This window comes from Balaenoptera acutorostrata, chromosome 15 (genome assembly GCF_949987535.1).
Source record: "Balaenoptera acutorostrata chromosome 15, mBalAcu1.1, whole genome shotgun sequence".
Lineage (NCBI taxonomy): Eukaryota > Metazoa > Chordata > Mammalia > Artiodactyla > Balaenopteridae > Balaenoptera > Balaenoptera acutorostrata.
In genome coordinates, this window is record NC_080078.1 from 38,498,606 (window position 1) to 38,515,947 (window position 17,342).

A 17,342-nucleotide genomic window follows, 5' to 3' on the forward strand; every position below is an offset into this window, starting at 1 on the left:
AGAAGGAAGCCTCCTCTAGTGGAGCTCTCCAGGCAGGCAGTCTGAGAAGCTCCATCACCCTCAGTCCACTTAATACACATAAAGATATTAAGTTTGGTTGTAGGACATATGAAAATAGCTAATATATAAGAAAGAAGAAAAATCTATGCTTTCTCTACAGGACCTGAATCTACAGGCAGATTCTAATAGCTCAGCACGTCATCTACTCACTGTCAGGCTTTCATGGAAGTTTCAAAGTCAACGCAGAGGCAAATTCTTCAGGAAAACAAGTGGTGTTAAGCGAAAAAAGAATTATTACCTTCAATTTACGGAAACTAAAAGAACGCTGCCACATTCCTGTCCATTCTATTCAAAGCAAAGTCTTTGGTTTTCAAATGAAAAAACCTTAAATCCATAAACTTTGAGAAGATTAATTTTGGCATCTTCTGGTTTAAAAAAAAAAAAAAAGGCAAACCCCTTCAACCAATGAAAAGCTGTAAGGGAAGGAGCAGAGTTCAGGCACTTTGGAGAATGGACGTGGAGGAAACACGTGAACATGTCCACCCGCCCAACCGCACGCACACACACTGTGCACACAACCAATAGGCAAAGACTCTGAGTACGTGACTGCTAAGTTTAATTCAACGGCTACACCCACTCCTGCCCTGTAAAAATAACAGAATGCTCCTCTCAAAGTTACATCGAGATGTGAGCACAGGTTTGTTGTTTTTGATACAGTTTTACAAAAAGTTGGCACCAAATGCACATAAAGTTTTAAGGCTTAGTAAAAATACAGATGAGTAATTTCTCAATGCAGCTTGGAGGTTGAGAAAAGGATGCTAAGAGTTAATGAAGCTTCCAAATACAGGCAGTCCCCAATGTACAGAGCATTTTCCAAATGCAAATGGCCTCCCCCATCAGGTTCGAAGGAGCAAAAACTTTTCTGCTGCTCCTCCCAGTGACCAGACTGCCCGGGGCTCTCTAAACCCATGCCCACGGCCCCGAGGAGGGAAAGGAAGAGGGAAGATGGGAACAAAAGTAAGGTGATGTAGTCATTGCTGCCCAGAGGCTCTGCTCTTGTTGTTTTCCTCCTTCCCCCAGGCCTCTAACCCCAGCTCTGCTCTGGAAGTCCCTGCCAGGGGACAGATCTAGAAAGCTCTTCCCCTCATGTAACTGACGGTGAGACTGAAGCCCCGAGGGCCAGCAGCACGTCAGGGTCTTCTTGGCAATCCAATTTGGAATTCACAAATCATTTCCTTGTATATTAAAAAAAAAAAGTTATAAATAGCAGTTCATTTCTACCTTTGGAACATCTTATTGTAAGTTAAACAAGTTAGTGTGTTTGAGCTTAAAAGCTAACCACCATTTATGACATTTTTTACTGTGGAAAAAAATGAATTCCAGACAACTTTCCTATAAATGACCATTTGAAGGATGGAGGAGATAGGAAGCACTTGACAGAGTCACATGGAACCAGTGTTTCTCGGCTCCAAAGTCTGCAGGGGGACAGAAAAGCAAAGTGTCTTTGCTTGGCAAAGCACCGTGTGAACCCTCCCCCAGCGCCGGTGGAGGATGTGGAGCTTGGCAGGGAGCTCCTGCAGTCACCGGAGCGTCCAGGCCACTAGGAGTGTGACTACATTTTAACGATGAAGACATTTTTAGCACCTGCATTAGCTTTGTAGGCACTCGTACCAGTAGCTCCAACCCAAACTGTTGGTCCCACGTGACTGCAGTACAGGAACCGACACCGTAGCCCTTTAGAGGCTCAATTGGAAAAACTTTCACCTGACAGATTACAGCAGCACGATTCTTGCCAGCCCATTATCTTTGCTGGCAAATACCATGGAATGGGCCAGTTGAGACTTTACTGCCAAACTATTTAATATCTTGGCCTAAGGTCTCTAAGACTCGTCTGGAAACTGTGAATATGATCCAGAGGTTCTGCAAACCTTTATAAAGGGTGGCCTAAGAACACTTTCCTTCCTCTTTGGTGTACCTGAGCAACAGACTTTTTTCTAGAAAGGTGTCAGAAACAGACCAGAGTCAACAGTTACTGATGTAAAGCTGGTACTTGAGAACAGGTCTTGAGCTATTATGACAGAATCCAAACCTAAGAACCCAAGGTTCTCAAGCATCTCTTCTTCCCACTGTCAGCAGGAATATAAAGGAAGACACATGAAGGAGTTAAACAATCCCATTACCTGGATAGATCTGGGTAGTTTTAAAGTCCTATAGAAGTTAGTGGCCTTGTAGATAGGAAGTGTTGCTGGTGAAGGGAACTGTCCACATCATTGGTGAGGAGCAAAGGCCTAGACTTAAGGCTGATGAGAAAAAAAGGAACAATTCACAAGCAAAACTGCCTGTAAAGAGCCCAAAACCAGTCTCTCGTGGATGAAAGGGAGAGATTTCTACGTAAGATCTGGCCAAGGATTGAGAGGGCAGAAGCGGGGCACCTTGGGAGATCAGGGTACAAAATCTTTCCATAAAGCATAAGACTGAGAACAACATTTTGGTTTTTTGTTTACAGCTGCTGAGGAAAAGCAATGAAGATGTTTCAAGAAAATCTGTGGAACTGAAGTGAAAAACACTGGGGCCGAAGTCCCAGAAACAGAGACCGTGTCCATGAAGGGTAAACGGCGTCAGGATCTGAGGGGTCTATCCAGATACCCACCCTCCCCACCCCGCTAGGGTTTCAGTGTGTCTTGCTCTTCTATCCCACAGTAACGGACACGTGGTTTTTGGATTTCTCTCAAAGGCTTTAAACTCTGCTACTGTGTTAGTGACTCCTAGATACCCAATTAGCCAACACACCAAGGACGTGAAGACCCCACGCCTCAGGTGCACCTGCCTGGCACCACCTCCCTGCCCACCCACCCGAGAGCTCCTCTCACACCAGGGATCACGTTTCCTCCCTTGGTTTCCGGGAGGCGAGGTCTCCAGCTTCTCGGGATGGCAGTGGAGCCAGAGCAGCAGCTTCAGGTGTCCACCCAACAGACCCTCTCCCCACCCCGCTCCTTCAGGCTAAAGAAACTATAATTTTGAAATCCTATCTCTCAAGTTTCTTGTCTGGCTATGGGGGACGCAGCAGAGTCTTAGTAGAAGGAGATGCTGGACTTGCCTCCAGGCGGGTTCAGGACTTTGTTGTGGGAGCGAGGCCTCGGGCCCAGCCTGGGCTCGTGGCTGTCAATGGTGGGCGCAGGCTCCTGGGCGCGGGCTGCTTCTCTCGGGCCACCTGGCTCACCCGGCTCTTGTCTGGCAGAGGCGCTGGCTGCGGCTGCGGGACAAAGTCAGCACAGCGTCCTGTTACAGGCTGCCTGCCACCCAACGGGCAAGGGCACGCCGTCCAAGGAAATGCAAAAGAAGCAGAGCAGGTTCTGCCTGCCCCAGGGCTGGGCTGAAGCCGGGCCGGTACTGAAACACACTTGGAGAAATCCTTGAGGGATCATCTCCACACTGCTTGCTGGACTCCACTCCCCTCCATCCCACCTCAAGTATGAAAAGGAAACGTCCTCAAAGTGAGCTCGTCTTAAGTGGGGGGCCCAGCAAGGCAAGGCAAGGTTACTCTGGACTTTCTGAATGAACGAATTCCCATCTCTTCCTAATCGACAAAGGGAAATGGTGACCCGAAGGCAGAAATCAGTGCCTGCGGTCAGCTCAGAGGACCATAGGGGACTGACTGGGCCTGACACCCAGCCCCACGAGCGGGGCAGCTCACTGCGGAGCGACCCATCGGGGGGAGCCCCGACCCCACCACAGCCCCGCACTGCTCCTCCTCACGGCCCCCTGTCTTCCTCCCCTACCCTCCTTCATGCCCTTCTCTTCTGCCAGGTCTGCCAGCACTGCCCTTGGTCACAAGTTCATTGAAGGCTTTGGACCCTTGCCCTTCACTACATGAGATGAGCTTCTAGAAGAGGACGCCTTAGCCTTAGGCCCAGGCTGACCAGCACTGACAGGAGGTGCAGAAAAACCAGCAGGAACGCTGTCACCAGAAGTAACTGAGCCCATTTCCCCTGCCTCCTTCCAACACAAAACCCTCCTGCAATCACCACAACTCTGCTGTCTTCATTGGCAGGCTGGGGGGGGGGGCACAGGGTTTTCCCTCCCCACCCACCAGCGGCCTCTGCAAAGCGTGAGCCCCGGCGAAGGGACAGAAAACAAGCTCACCTCTAAGGTCCAGTGTGTCCTCTCCCTCACACAGGAACACGTGGTCCTGTAACGAGGCAAACCCAGGTCAATCCGCCACTCGGACACCTCCTACCTCGCGCAGGCAGACGACGGGAAAGGCATGGATGACCTGGGTCTATTTTTACCTTTAAAAAGTTTTTATTTGAACAATTTTAACCATAAACAAAGCAGAGAGAAGAGCCCCGTGAGCCCCCAGGTAACCTGCTCTACAGCAAGTGACATCAGCTTGCTCGCCTCCATTCTGGTCTCAGCCACACATGCCTCCCAACTTCCAGCCCTCCACCCCTTCGTGGGATTATGTGAAAGCAAATCCCGTATTTCATTTATCCATAAATATTTCAAGATGTGGCTCTTTCAAATGTCCTAAAAAACTCTCTCGCAACTGCAAAAACTAATGACTCCTTAAATGTCTAACACGTAATCAAGTTTAAACTCAGCACATGTTCTCACAGCCCATCCGTGTTACACTGTGTCAGAACTTAATTCCTCTTTAGGGCTGAATAATATAACATCACATGTGTACAGCACAGCACATTCTGTTCACCCATTCATCTGCCGGTGGACACTTGCGTTGTTTCCAATCTTTTGTTATTGTGAATAATGCTATTAAAATTAAGTGTACAAGTATCTGTTTGAGTTGTTGTTTGCACAATTGGGGGTATATATCTAAGAGTATAACTGCTGGATCATATGATAAATTCTATGTTTAACTTTTTCAGAAACTGCCAAACTGTTTTCCACAGTGACTGCACCATTATACATTCCCAAGAGCAGTGTATGAGGGTTCCAATTTCTCCACACCCTCACCATTTCTTATTTTCCATTTTATTTGATAATAGCCATCCTAGTGGGTGTTAAGTAGTATCTCACTGTGGTTTTGATTTGCATTTCCCCACTAAGGATGTTCAGCATCTTTTCATATGCTGATTGACCATTTGTGTGTCTTCTTTGGAGAAATGTCTATTCAAATGCTTTGCCCCCTTTTATTCTGGTTCTGAAATTTTTATTTTTAAAAAATTTATTTTATTCAAGTATAGTTGACTTACCATGTTGTGTTAATTTCTGCTGTACAGCACAGTGATTCAGTTATACATATATATATACATTCTTTTTCATATTCTTTTCCATTATGGTTTATCACAGGATATTGAATATAGTTCCCTGTGCTATACAGTAGGAGGATCTTGTTTATCCATACTATATGTTAATAGTTTGCATCTGCTAACCCCAAACTCCCACGCCATCCCTCCCCCTTGCCTCTGCCCATTTCTGAATGTGGTTGTCTTTTTGTTGCTGAATTGTAAGGGTTCTTTACATATTCTGGCTAGATAGCAAACCTTTGTCAGATATGTGATGTGCAAATACTTTCTCCCATTCTGTGCACTGTCTCTTCATTTTCTTGATAGTATCTTTTGATGCACAAAAGTTTTTAATTTTAATGAAGTTCAACTTATTTATTTAAATTTTGTTGCCTGTTTTTGGTGTCACATTTAAGAAACCACTGCCGAATCCAAGAATAAGATCTGTCCCTATGTTTTGAGTTCATTTTTGTACATGGTGTAAGGTAAGTGTCCACCTTCATTCTTCTCATGTGCACATTCCATTTCCCAGCACCATTTGTTGGAGACTGCTCTCCCCTCACGAATGATCTTGGCATTCTTGTGGAAATATCAATGAACCACAGATGTGAGAGTTATTTCTCAGCTCTCAATTCTATTCCGTTGGTCTACATGCCAGCACCATGCTGTTTTGATTCATGTAGTTTTGTAGTAAGCTTTGAAATTGGGAAGTGTGACCCTCCAATTTTGTTCTTCATTTTCAAGATTGTTTGGCCATTCAGGGTCCCTTGAGATTCCATATGAATTTTAGGATAGGTCTTTCCATTTTTTCAAAAAACAAACAAAGCACCACAAACAAAAACAAACCAAAAAACCAAACCACACCACTGTTGGAACTTTGATAGCGATTGCAATCCTCAGTGTTTTTAAAAATTACTAAGATCTCCCCCTATTGACTCCATGTAGTTTCCTATATCTTGTATTACTCTGACTAAATCCCTGTAGTGTTGATTAATATGAGGATTGGTCTGACTCAGGCTTGGTTGTTTTGATATGAATTCAAAGGTGGTCCATGATGAACTTCTATCACGAGGCCTATAATTTTTGGAGGTGTCGTTTTGTGATGTTAGCAGCCACTGATGATTACCACCCAGATCTACAGTTTCATTACAAGTTTGCAAAATGGTGATATTTGAATTCTGTTATTCCTTCTTCATTTATGGGCTGGAATACGTTTATAAAAGGAAACTTTCCCTCAATAGCTGTCATCCTGAGGTACTGTTCATGCAAGAAACACTGGCTAAGTGCTTGATTCTATCTGTCAGCAGTTTTCCAGATGGTCCTCTGACATTCTCCGAAGGTGACAAATTAGATTTTAAAAATATTATCAGGAACCCATAAATTCTAAGTATTTGGTGAATTTTAATCCGATGCAGTTACTGTACTTATTGATTGATGACCACTAAAAATAGAGGAATGTTTATGAGAGGTGAACTCCCCTGTTTTATGTTCAGTATTATAAATATCCTCAGCATCCATCTGTGATGTGCAGAGAAGGGCAGTGGCCTACCTGCAGCAGGCTGCCCCCACCACCAGCGACCCCCAAGGCTCAAGTCATCACGAGGCTGGAATACATTCCTCCGATGACTCAGGAGAGCTCTGAAACTCGGTGACTAATGACTGCAGCCAGGAAAAGCAATGTCACCCATCTTGTCTCTTCCTAATAACATGTCACACCTGCCTCAGAGCCTTTTTAAGAGTACCTGGCTCAAGTTTTGCTTTTCTTACTCTCATGTCTGCTATCTGTATGCAGTCCATACCTTGGGTTTGTTTGGGTGTGCCATGGGTGAAGTAGCAGCGACTGGGGAGCCAAAAATGTCACTGGTCTTCCCACCAGGGGGGTTCAGACGCTGTCGAGTCTGCACAGGCGTGGATTCGTCAAATATACCACTTCCTTTCCCCCCTGCAGAAAAAATCAGGATGGTTAGCAACCCGGAACATCCACCCCACCCACCCTCCACACTCATGACTTCAGAGACCTCCTCTCACCGCAGTGCCAGTCCTGAATTCAGGCCAACAAGGGTGGAGTGATCAGGTTGATGAGCATCCCTAAAGACCCATGTCAAACCCAGCTCCTTTCCCGGGGGCCAGCTGGGGCCTTCCTCACGAGAACTGAGCTGTACCGGGCTTGCTGCTAGAAGCGAGACAGTAAGATGGCATAAAACAGCATTTTCCCCTCTAGAATTTCCTTAACCCTGAATTTTTCATGTTTTCCTGCTGAAGAATCTTCTACGTTAAAGCCATGAAAAGTTCTTTCATAGATTAAAAGCAAACACCCGCTAAATTTTGAGGTCAGACAGACAGAACTGAATTAATAACATGCCCTATTCAAGGCAAACCTGTAATCTGGAAAACAACATTTACTGAGAATGACTACTCTCCTCACCTCAATCTGTCTGGAACTTCCAGTGACAACTAGATATGTCACTGAATTACAGACATTTAACATCTTTGCTGCCAAGTAGAAATGATGTGATGAGCTACAATGAAAATATGCATCTCAGATGTAAGTTCTTATAAGCTGATGGCTAAGGCATGAACGTGAGAAGTAAATACCGATGTTAAACAGGAAGATGCGAGCACACGCCGCCAGCCCGTCCCTCTCTGCACTCAGCAAACACCAGCGCCTCCCTTCCACCAAGCGCCCACTACTAAGATTTATAATCTTACAGGAGAAAGAAGGTGCATCCACAAATGGCTATGAGACCACACACAAGTTGCTCGGCCCCTCTGCGCCCCACATTTCTCACCCTTCGAACGGCGGTGGTACAAGGCCCTTCCTCACGGCGCTGTGAGGGGATTCACTGACTCACTGTCGCTTGTCTGTCAAATGCTTACGACAACATTGGGGACATAAATGCTCAGTCAGCATTTGCTAAAGAAGCTTCCCTCAGACACTGTTCAGTGAAAAAGGTGCAAAACGATCTAGACAGCACACAGCGTCTCACTATAAAAGGACCTGTATGTGAATAAAGGGCACTGGTTACTCCACTTCCCTCCCTGCAAAGTGCTCCCCTCTGGGGGCCATGTGTCTGCTCAGGAAATGGGGTGGCTGTGGTGCAGGGGCTTAGGACTGCTAAACATATTCATTTGTATAGTTGTGATCTTTATTGACTGTCTCCAAGAAATTCAATTTTAAACAGTCACTTCCAGGCTGTAATAACCCATACTGTTAGAACAGGGGACGGTGCACCATGAGAGGAGCATGGAGCTCCGAGGAGGAGGAGGCTCCACTGGGGGCTTGTCCCCTCGCAAGCCCTCAGACTCGACCAGCCTTCTGGGATGCCGGTTGGTCGTCTGGGGGACACAAAGCACAGCTCCACAAGGATGGGAACCTGGCCCTTGAAGCTTTTCTGGGCCAGGAGAAGCTTAGAGAATGGGTGGGACTGACCGCAGGAAGATGCACACATTCGTGTCGTTTGAGGCCGAACACAAGCCTTCCAGCCCCAGCCACAGCCTCCCAGGGACCCGCAGCCCTCAGGCTGGGGCAGGCGACACAGCATGGGGTCAGGGCCCAGTGCCAGGCAGGATCCTGCTCAGCCGCTGACCAACTGTGTGACAGCACCTGGCTGGGGTCGTTGGTGAGATAAGTGAGTCGACACACGTGGAGTGGGCAGAGCAGAGCGTGGAGAGGAAGCTCCCAGTCATGCTGCTGGGCTGCTGTTACGAACAGGGTGTCGTCAGCAGAAATGTTTGGACTACAAAGTAGAGAAAAGCTGCTGCCCGAGGTCACCCCTCGCTGCTTGTTACCATGCTGTTGCTGGTCATGCTTAAGTAAATTCTTTGTAAGATAGCGTTCAGTTTATTTTAAAATGCAAGATAAAAATAAAAGTAACTCAATTTCAAGTTTTTGGCTAAAGGCACTGCTCATTTAAAAACATTTTAAGAACTGTGAAACATGACACAGACAAGTACCTAAAATATAAATAAAGCAAACACCCAAGTAACGATCACAGATGATCACGCGTCTTACAGAATTCTATCAACTCCCAAAAACCTGTGTGGTTCTGTGTCCGAATTTTCTGGAAACTACAAACTTCTTCTAGTTTTACCATGTATATGTCCAACCCTAAACAACACAGTTCTGTTCTTGAATTTTATGAAAAGTAAAATAATAGACACACTGCCCGTCTATTATTCAACATTTTATCTGAAAGATGAATTCGGCTATGAAGGTGGAAAAAATGCTCAATTCACTCATAATTGAAGAAAAATAAATTCAAGATATACTTTTTAAAGAACCAAATCACAAGGCACAGCGCCTTGCGTGGGGAGCAAGCGCTACAGACGTCCTGGAGCACACGTCTGAAGACCAGTGGAAGCACCAGCATTTTATTTATTTATTTTTATTATGATTATTTATTTTTGGCTGTGTTGGCTCTTCGTTGCTGCACGCGGGCTTTCTCTAGCTGTGGTGAGCGGGGGCTACTCTTTGTTGCGGTACGCGGGCTTCTCATTGCGGTGGCTTCTCTTGTTGTAGAGCACGGGCTCTAGGTGTGCAGGCTTTAGTAGTTGTGGCACGAGGGCTCAGTAGTTGTGGCTCGTGGGTTCCAGAGCGCAGGCTCAGTAGTTGTGGCACATGGGCTTAGTTGCTCTGCGGCATGTGGGATCTTCCAGGGCCAGGGATCAAATCTGTGTCCCCTGCATTGGCAGGCAGATTCTTAACCACTGCGCCACCAGGGAAGCCCTAGAACCATCATTTTAAACTGACCCAGCAATTCCATCTCAGGAAATTTACCCCAATTGGTATATTCAGGAGGTAAGTTGGGAGCATGGGCTTCAGAGTCAGGAAAACCTGCATCCAAAGGCTAGTTCTGCCACCAGTGAGCTGTGGACTCAGGCAGGCCAGTGAACCCCGAGCCTCAGCTTCCTCCTCTGTAAAGGGGGTATTGCCACCTATCCCCCAAGCTGTGGAGACGACCGGCACACAGCACAGCCCCTGACAAACACCAAATGACCCACCCGTATCAATCACCACTGTCAGGAGGAGGTCTAAACCAGAAGAGTAGATGAAACACGGCACCCGACCAGCCTGGGTTAACTTCCAGTGACGGCCGGTGGCAAGTCCCTTGCTCCGAACGTGCTCCATTAGGCCCTCCCCGGAGTCTGCGGGGTCAAGTCTGCGGGGCTGGACACACCAGCAGATTCCCTTCTGGGCTGCCCTTGAAATTCATCACAGGTAATTTTCTTCCTTCTTTCCTTTCTTCCCTCCTTCCTCTTTTTTTTTTTTAATGTAATTCATTCATTAGTTAGAAAGAGCTCTTGGGTGACAGGAGGAGGCAGAGCGGGGACTCCGGCATTTGTTAAATGCTCCACTATCATCACAGAGCACTTGGCAGGACAGAAAACAAACCCCAAACAACAGGACCGTGAGAAGCAGACATTTTGGCACAGGGCTTCCCGTCGCTGTCACGACACCTTGCAACTGTGCACAACGCAGGGGTTTTCTATCTCTCCAGTCAGGAGGGGCCCAGGCTGCCCACAGGGCATGAGATGGGCGGGGGAGCATGAGATTCTGAGGGTCTGGCAAAGCAGCGCTGCCCCACGCTGCCACACTGTCTAGAGAACCCGAAGCCCCAGAGACAGCTGCAGCCGCGCATGGTGCCGAGCCAGAGCCACGGCCGCTGGCGCGCCCACCTCCAGTGCCTCCAGTCTGAGTCTACCTGCCGCATCACATCGTTGGTACAAAGGATGAGCAGGGCCGAGCACTCCTGGCCCTGCACCCCCACAAACTGGGTAGGGGAGAATGTTATTCAGCAAGAACCACCTGCTTCTCTGCTATAACTAAATCCAAAGATACCACTAACCTCCACCCCTCCTTACCCCCCACCCCAAACCACTGAAAACAACCAAACAACCAAAAAACTAGCTTTTGAATCTATTGCTTTTGTTACTCTAGGTTTGTCAAGCAATATTTGTACCCAGAATTGGGGTGGGGTAGGGAGTAGTTCCAGCTCTGGTTCTGCTTGATTTCGTTATTTGTCTGAAATTCTGACTCCCGTGTTGGGTCTCTCAGATCTTTAAGGATGGAACAAACCTTGTCTTCCCCTCGTAGATACAGACAGGGGAAAGCTCCTCAGGTAACTATCACTGTGCAGTTGCTCAGCTGGACTGTCCATCAGCCAAGAGAAACACTCTTCTGAGATTCCCTCCCACTGGAGCCACTAGAAGGTGGGTAAGTAGTGAGGAGCCACACAGATGTGTGCCAGGCTGAGCCACCCTTTTTAGTTTCAATCCCACTAACAATCTGATTAAAACTACTCTAAATGCACAATTTGCACGCAATTTCAAGAATCTCAAGGAGTCAACGGGACAATTTAGGGAGCTTCCGTGGTGGGAACCAGAACCCCACCATCTGCCTTTGTACCCTCAGTGCCTGTACGCAGCCAGTATCTGGTGACAGACAGATGAGGGGGAGTCCCAGAATGACCAAGCCACCTTCAGGACACAAAGCACAAGTCAGGATAAAACTTTCCTTCTACTCTAGGACTCTGATGGCAGGGGATAACCTGCACCAGAAAATATTTGAAAGGATCAATATAAAGAAAGGGAAAATTTTATCAAAAGAGCGGCACAAAAGAGAACAGGTAGAGGCCAAAGGATTAAGGAGTCAAAAGCCCATACCAGGGGGATTGGTCCTTTTGGGTATGTTCTGAGGTTCTTCAGTTGATCCAAAAATATTAGATGCCATCCTGTCGGGCCTGCGTGGAGGTGCGGCTTCTTCTGGATGATCACTCGGCTCTCCTCCCGGGGGCTTCATGGCCCTGCAAGCAGACAGGGTGTGAGGGAGCGACAGATGGCCCGGGCGCCACCATCCAGGGGCTGTGGCACAGCAAGTCGGGGCAGACATCTGTGGGAAAACCACACACCGTGGAACGACAAGCTCATGGCCGCTGGCCAGCCAGCAAACCTCCCTCCCTGCCCTTGAGTTCTCTTAAAGGTTTTCTCTGTACATCTTGATTATGCCAAGACCTCCAGAGATGTGCATACTCTGAAGTTACTCCTGTGACCTCTCATTAGTAAAATTAAAGTTTCCATAAAACAGGCAAACTGAGCCAGTTCAGTAGAATTTAATAGTCACTTTAATTAGCAGACAATAGTGCTGGGTGTTGTGGCTCACACTCGCTCAGCGTTTATACACGCTAACTCCTGTTCCAAGGACCTGACACGGCCACCCTCTAAGGCAGGCATGATTTTCACAGAGGATGAGTCTGAGCTAAAGAGAGGGCCACACAGGAAGTAGCAGAGCCAGGACTCAGACCCAGGCAGTCTGGCTGCAGAGCTCAGACTACACCCTAATAATCCTCAACATCCTCTAGAAAAAAAAGACGGGGCAGTGCACCACTTACCCACAGAGTAAGCTTGACCCAGAGAGCTGTGTCCTCAAAAGGGCAGCCACTGGCCACTGTGGCTAGTGGGCACTTGGACATGGGGGTCTGGGCTCTGATGTGCTGTAGGTATAGACTACACACTAGACTTCTAAGACTCAGCACAAAGAAGAAAAGGCAAAATATCTCTTTAATTATATCTTTTACATTGATCACATGTTGAAATAATGTTTTGCACATATTAAGTTGAATAATATCTATTAAACTTAATTTTTCCTGAATCTTTTTACTTTTTAAAATGTGGCTACTAGAAAATTTAAAATTCCTTATGTGGCTCACATTTCTAATGGAAAGTATCAGCTCAGACCATGGGGAGCACCACCCCCACTAACCCACGTGAGTCCTGGGAATCTACACCAGGCTGATGGTTTCCAGTCCCAAGGTCTGATACCACCAATGACAAGTTAAACATCAGACAGATCAGAACACACCAGCTGGACCACTGTTCACTTTAGATCGACGCATGTGCAGAGTGTCACCCCAGCACACACTGGCATCCTTCAAGTGTGGATTTTAATTAAACACCCACAGAGAGCAGTGCTATTCCCACACTCAGTCACCACCAGCCGAATCTACTGTGGTCTTGATCTTTGGGAATCTGCCATGCACTTGGAGGCTGGATATTTCAGAAGTGGATGAGCCGGACCTTGAGTCACTTTTTATTGCAATAACTGAAGAATTAAGAAAATTCCATAAAGCTCTTCCCTGACACCCCAAGAGCATCGGTTTCCTTCAGCAGGGCAGCATAACACTGAACTCATATGCATCTTTACAGGAAACCTATGGCCGCACTGCAGGATCTTAGGTCTCCCACCAGGGATGGAACCTGTGCTGGCTGCAGTGAAAGCGTGGAGTCCTAACCACTGGACCGCCAGGGAAGTCCCAGGACACCTAGACTTTCAAACGTATTTCAAAGCAGAGTTTTAAACTGCTGAGTGGCCCCTGCTCTTTCACCAGTCCTAAGCAAGAGGACCGCCTGTGACGCCAGACATTTAGAAAGAAGTGAAACTGCAGAGCTCGCCACACAAAAGCGATGCAGACACTAGAAGAATAGGATGTTTAACATGCTGTTTCCTCAACAGAGCTAGAAAGGGAGCTGATCATTCATTGTAATTTAAAGGGAACGGAGTTCTCTGCTCTCTGGCTGTAAAGCAGGACAGCAGAAAGTGCTCGTCTGCTCCGAGGGCCACCAGCGTGCCTGCTCACTGGGACGGAGACCGCAGGCAGGCCGCTCGCCACCACCCAAGCCGCCACCCAAGCCGAGTGTGCAGTGGGCCAGCCTTCCACATGGGTTCAGTCACATCAGCTTGAAGGAAGGGGACGGGGATGCCTGTCCAGCAGTTAGCATTTCCTTAAGGATTTGATAAAGAAAAAAATTACTCGGTTTAAGGGAAAAAACCTTTTTTAAAAAAATGACCAATAACCAGACTTAAATTAGAAAGGCATTAGTAAGACCTCATGTCAGGCCCTCTGGTGGGGGACACCCGAGGCCATCTGACTCCCACACCCATTATAAATCTCACAGCCCCAACACAATGACATTCCCGATTTTTCTTGGCATATTTCCAAGCAGGTCCAACAGGCTTGGGTCTCTGAGATCTGCCATCCTCAGAACTGAACTGAACTTAACATCAAGTCTCATACTGGCATGAGTTAAACTTCCTATTTTACTGACTTATTTGCAACACAGCTTTTCTTTCAAACCCTCAAATTGTCAGACCAGATGCGGGGTAGGCTCCCCAGCACTCTCTCCTCTCACATTCCACATCCCTGGATACACGCTTCTCCCTGGCCTCCCCGGCTTGCTTCACTCTAACTCGAAGGTTCCCTGAGCACCTACCACGGGTGGGCCTGCGCCAGACCCTGTGGATGGAAAGACGAGCAAGGGCAAGTCCTGGGCCTGGAGAAGCTCCCAGCTTTCTGGGAAGAATAGAGCTGTGCAGAAGCAGTTTCCGTGTTCTGCATGAGTGATGCCACAGAGGCACTGAGTGTCACTGGAACTCCAAAGACACCTTTGGAGTAGGTAAGGCTCAAATTGTGTCTGTGGTCTCCATGAGGAAAGAGAACCACTGCAGCACAGGAGGTAAGCGATATTTATTTGAAACAGTCAAATGTTAATTTGGGGTGGTAGAAATATGTTATTATATTATTTTGTGTACTTTTCTGAATTTTATTTTACTTTACTTTGAAAAGAAGGGAAGGAAAGTGGTGCCCAAGAATGTTGTAGCAGAGAGATTACTGCACACAATGGCCAAGTTTCCTGGGAAGAGGTGGCAAGCATCTCCACCACAAAGGCTATATGGGGTGGCACTAGGGTCGCACAGCCTTGCAGCAGTCAAGCAAATCACACAGGCTGCTCAACAGGGTCTCGAATAAACCGGACTGAGAGTTAAATAGACATTTCCATAAAAACAGAAGCTGCAACAATGGCTCAAGGCGGCCCTCATAGGCTCACTATCAAGTGCAGGTATCACTTCGACCCTAATTACAGGAGGGGGATGGGAATACCAGTAACTCAGACGTCTTGGGGATGATCTCACTACATGGGGATGCTTCCCAGTTATGGCTTCCTTTTTCAGTACCCCTTGGATACATTTCAATGAAGACATTCCAAGTACACAACAGAAACTAAGGGGCACATGACAAGAAAATACACACAGCTCAAGTGGACCACAGAACCGGCAGAGGCAGAGGCCACATCAACGCTCACCTGGAGGGACCCATGCTCGTGACCCCCCCTCCAACAGCTTATTCCTGTATCCCAGAAAAGCTATGGGGGACCTGTCAGGCTTGGAGTGAAGCTGCAAAATAGACCTAGATTAAATTCTTTACAAATATACATCCTACAGCTTAAAAGACCTCAGATTAATGATGGCTAAAGCATAATGCTTTTATAGTTCAAAATCCCTTTAACACCAGATAATCCTTCAGCAAGAAAACAAAAGTAGGGTTTTAAGAAAGGAAAACCTGGCCCAGTAATCTTACAACCACCACTTGATTCCTTTCACAGCTAAGTAAAAGGCCTGTCGAGCGAGTCAATTCCTTTAAGACAAAGCTGCTAACTGATCCCAAGCAGGAGCTTCCAATCGATCATCCAATTAAGATGGGTTTTCCTTCTCCAACATCCTAAAAGGAAGAATTTTCTCCTTATCCTCTCCAAAAACTAATGCCCCAAAGAAATGTGAGTATCAGTTTAGAGCACTAGCTCTGCACTGTCTCCTACAGCTTGGAAGTCAGCCTCACATCAGCGTTCCTCACGGTGCTTATTCGCTAACTGGACCAATGTTTGCTAGGCATCCAGTGCCAGGCTGTGTAAACAAAGAAAGAGTGTACGTAGTGGACACAACGGATAAAGTGCTGGGAAGCAGCCCTTGCCCAGCTGGTGTGGGTGGTGCAGAACAGCAGCTTTCAGGCACCAGAAACCTGACTCATTCTGAGCACTCCAGGATATACTTCTGGCCCCATATCAGCACAGATCTAGACGGGAGTGATTAATAGTCACTGTTACATGGGATAATGACTCATTATTTGGGTAGGAGTATTACTGAATACTTACCTAACTCCCTCAAATTTACAGGGATTTTATCACTCAAAACAATTTTATTCTATGTACTGTTTACCTCAAAAGACGTCACACTCTTCTGCTTTTACTGTGGGGCTGGGTCACAGAAAAGGCTCACAATAAAGAAAACTCTTAGGCAGCTGAAGAACCAGCTGGACAACGCAAGCTGGCTCCTCCAGCGGCAGGACACCGCCAGCTCTGGCGACTCTATGTGACTCCCAATACCCATTGCTCTACAAGCTAAAAAGAAAGCAAGCGCGCTGCTATGTGTTCCTGAGTGTTTAAACCCAGTCGAAACTCTCCTTCTATCACTTGCTGTCCCGCCTGTTTCCTTGTCAGTAAAGTGGGGGAGGGCGCCGCCTGGCTCCCGGTCTGCGGCAGTGCTGAGGGCTCCCGAGACGGGACTTTGCCCCGAGGCCCATCCACTCGCGCACACGCCGCAGGGCCCCAGAATCCCCGCAGCGCCGCCTCGCCCGCCCCCCCGCAGCAGACGGCTCGGCCAGCATCTCCAGCGCGCTCGCCAATGAAGGAGCACGTACTGGGACCGGACGCGCGGGGAGGCGCACTCAGGCCTCCGGGTCCCGCGGGCGCGCCCACCTCCCCGACCCGGCCGCGGAGACTCCGGCTCTGTGAGCTCACCGCGGCCGCCCCACCGCCCCCGCGCACCCCACGTGACCGTGGCTGAGCCCGCGCCGCACCTGGAGCCGACCCGGCCTCCCTTGCTTTCCGGCGCCCGGAACATGTCGACCGCCACTCGGAGCCTCCCGGCCGCCTCGCCGTCCTTCCCGCCCGGCCCCGCGCGACCCGAGGCCCGCCTTCTCGCTCTTATTGGGCGCCGCCGACACCAGTCAAGCTGCAGCAGCCTATCGTGGTGTCGGACTCCGCCCCACGAGACGGAAGCTTGGTGAGGCCTGCGCCGCGCTCGCAGCCGATTGGTGAGAGCAGGTACCGCTCACGGCGCCGGGCGCCGCCATTGGGCAGTAAGCCGGCGGGGGAATGGCCCTCCCCCCCTCCCCCGAGGTGGGCGGGGTCGGGCACTATCCGGGCACCTGGCCGAAACTCCCCGTGGCCTCGCGGGGGCCTCCTGCCTGCCTCCCAGGTCTGCCGTGC

At 48.3% G+C, this 17,342-nt stretch overlaps 1 protein-coding gene across 2 annotated transcripts; it reads right to left on the minus strand.

Moving 5' to 3' along the window:
- Positions 1 to 593: 593 nt before the first annotated feature.
- On the minus strand, positions 594 to 17,038 carry JPT2 (Jupiter microtubule associated homolog 2). 2 transcript variants are annotated; one of them, XM_057528393.1, is made up of 5 exons: positions 16,931 to 17,038; positions 11,907 to 12,046; positions 7,043 to 7,185; positions 4,144 to 4,189; positions 594 to 3,253 (listed from the first exon to the last, which is right to left on the minus strand). In XM_057528393.1, exons 1-5 carry the CDS (start codon positions 16,972 to 16,974, stop codon positions 3,072 to 3,074), a joined length of 555 nt encoding a protein of 184 aa, XP_057384376.1. In that variant the 5' UTR covers positions 16,975 to 17,038; the 3' UTR covers positions 594 to 3,071. The 2 variants fall into 2 exon arrangements, with proteins under 2 accessions (XP_057384376.1, XP_057384375.1); XM_057528392.1 differs by having other exon boundaries at positions 11,907 to 12,132; positions 16,931 to 17,033.
- Between the last annotated feature and the right edge of the window lie 304 nt (positions 17,039 to 17,342).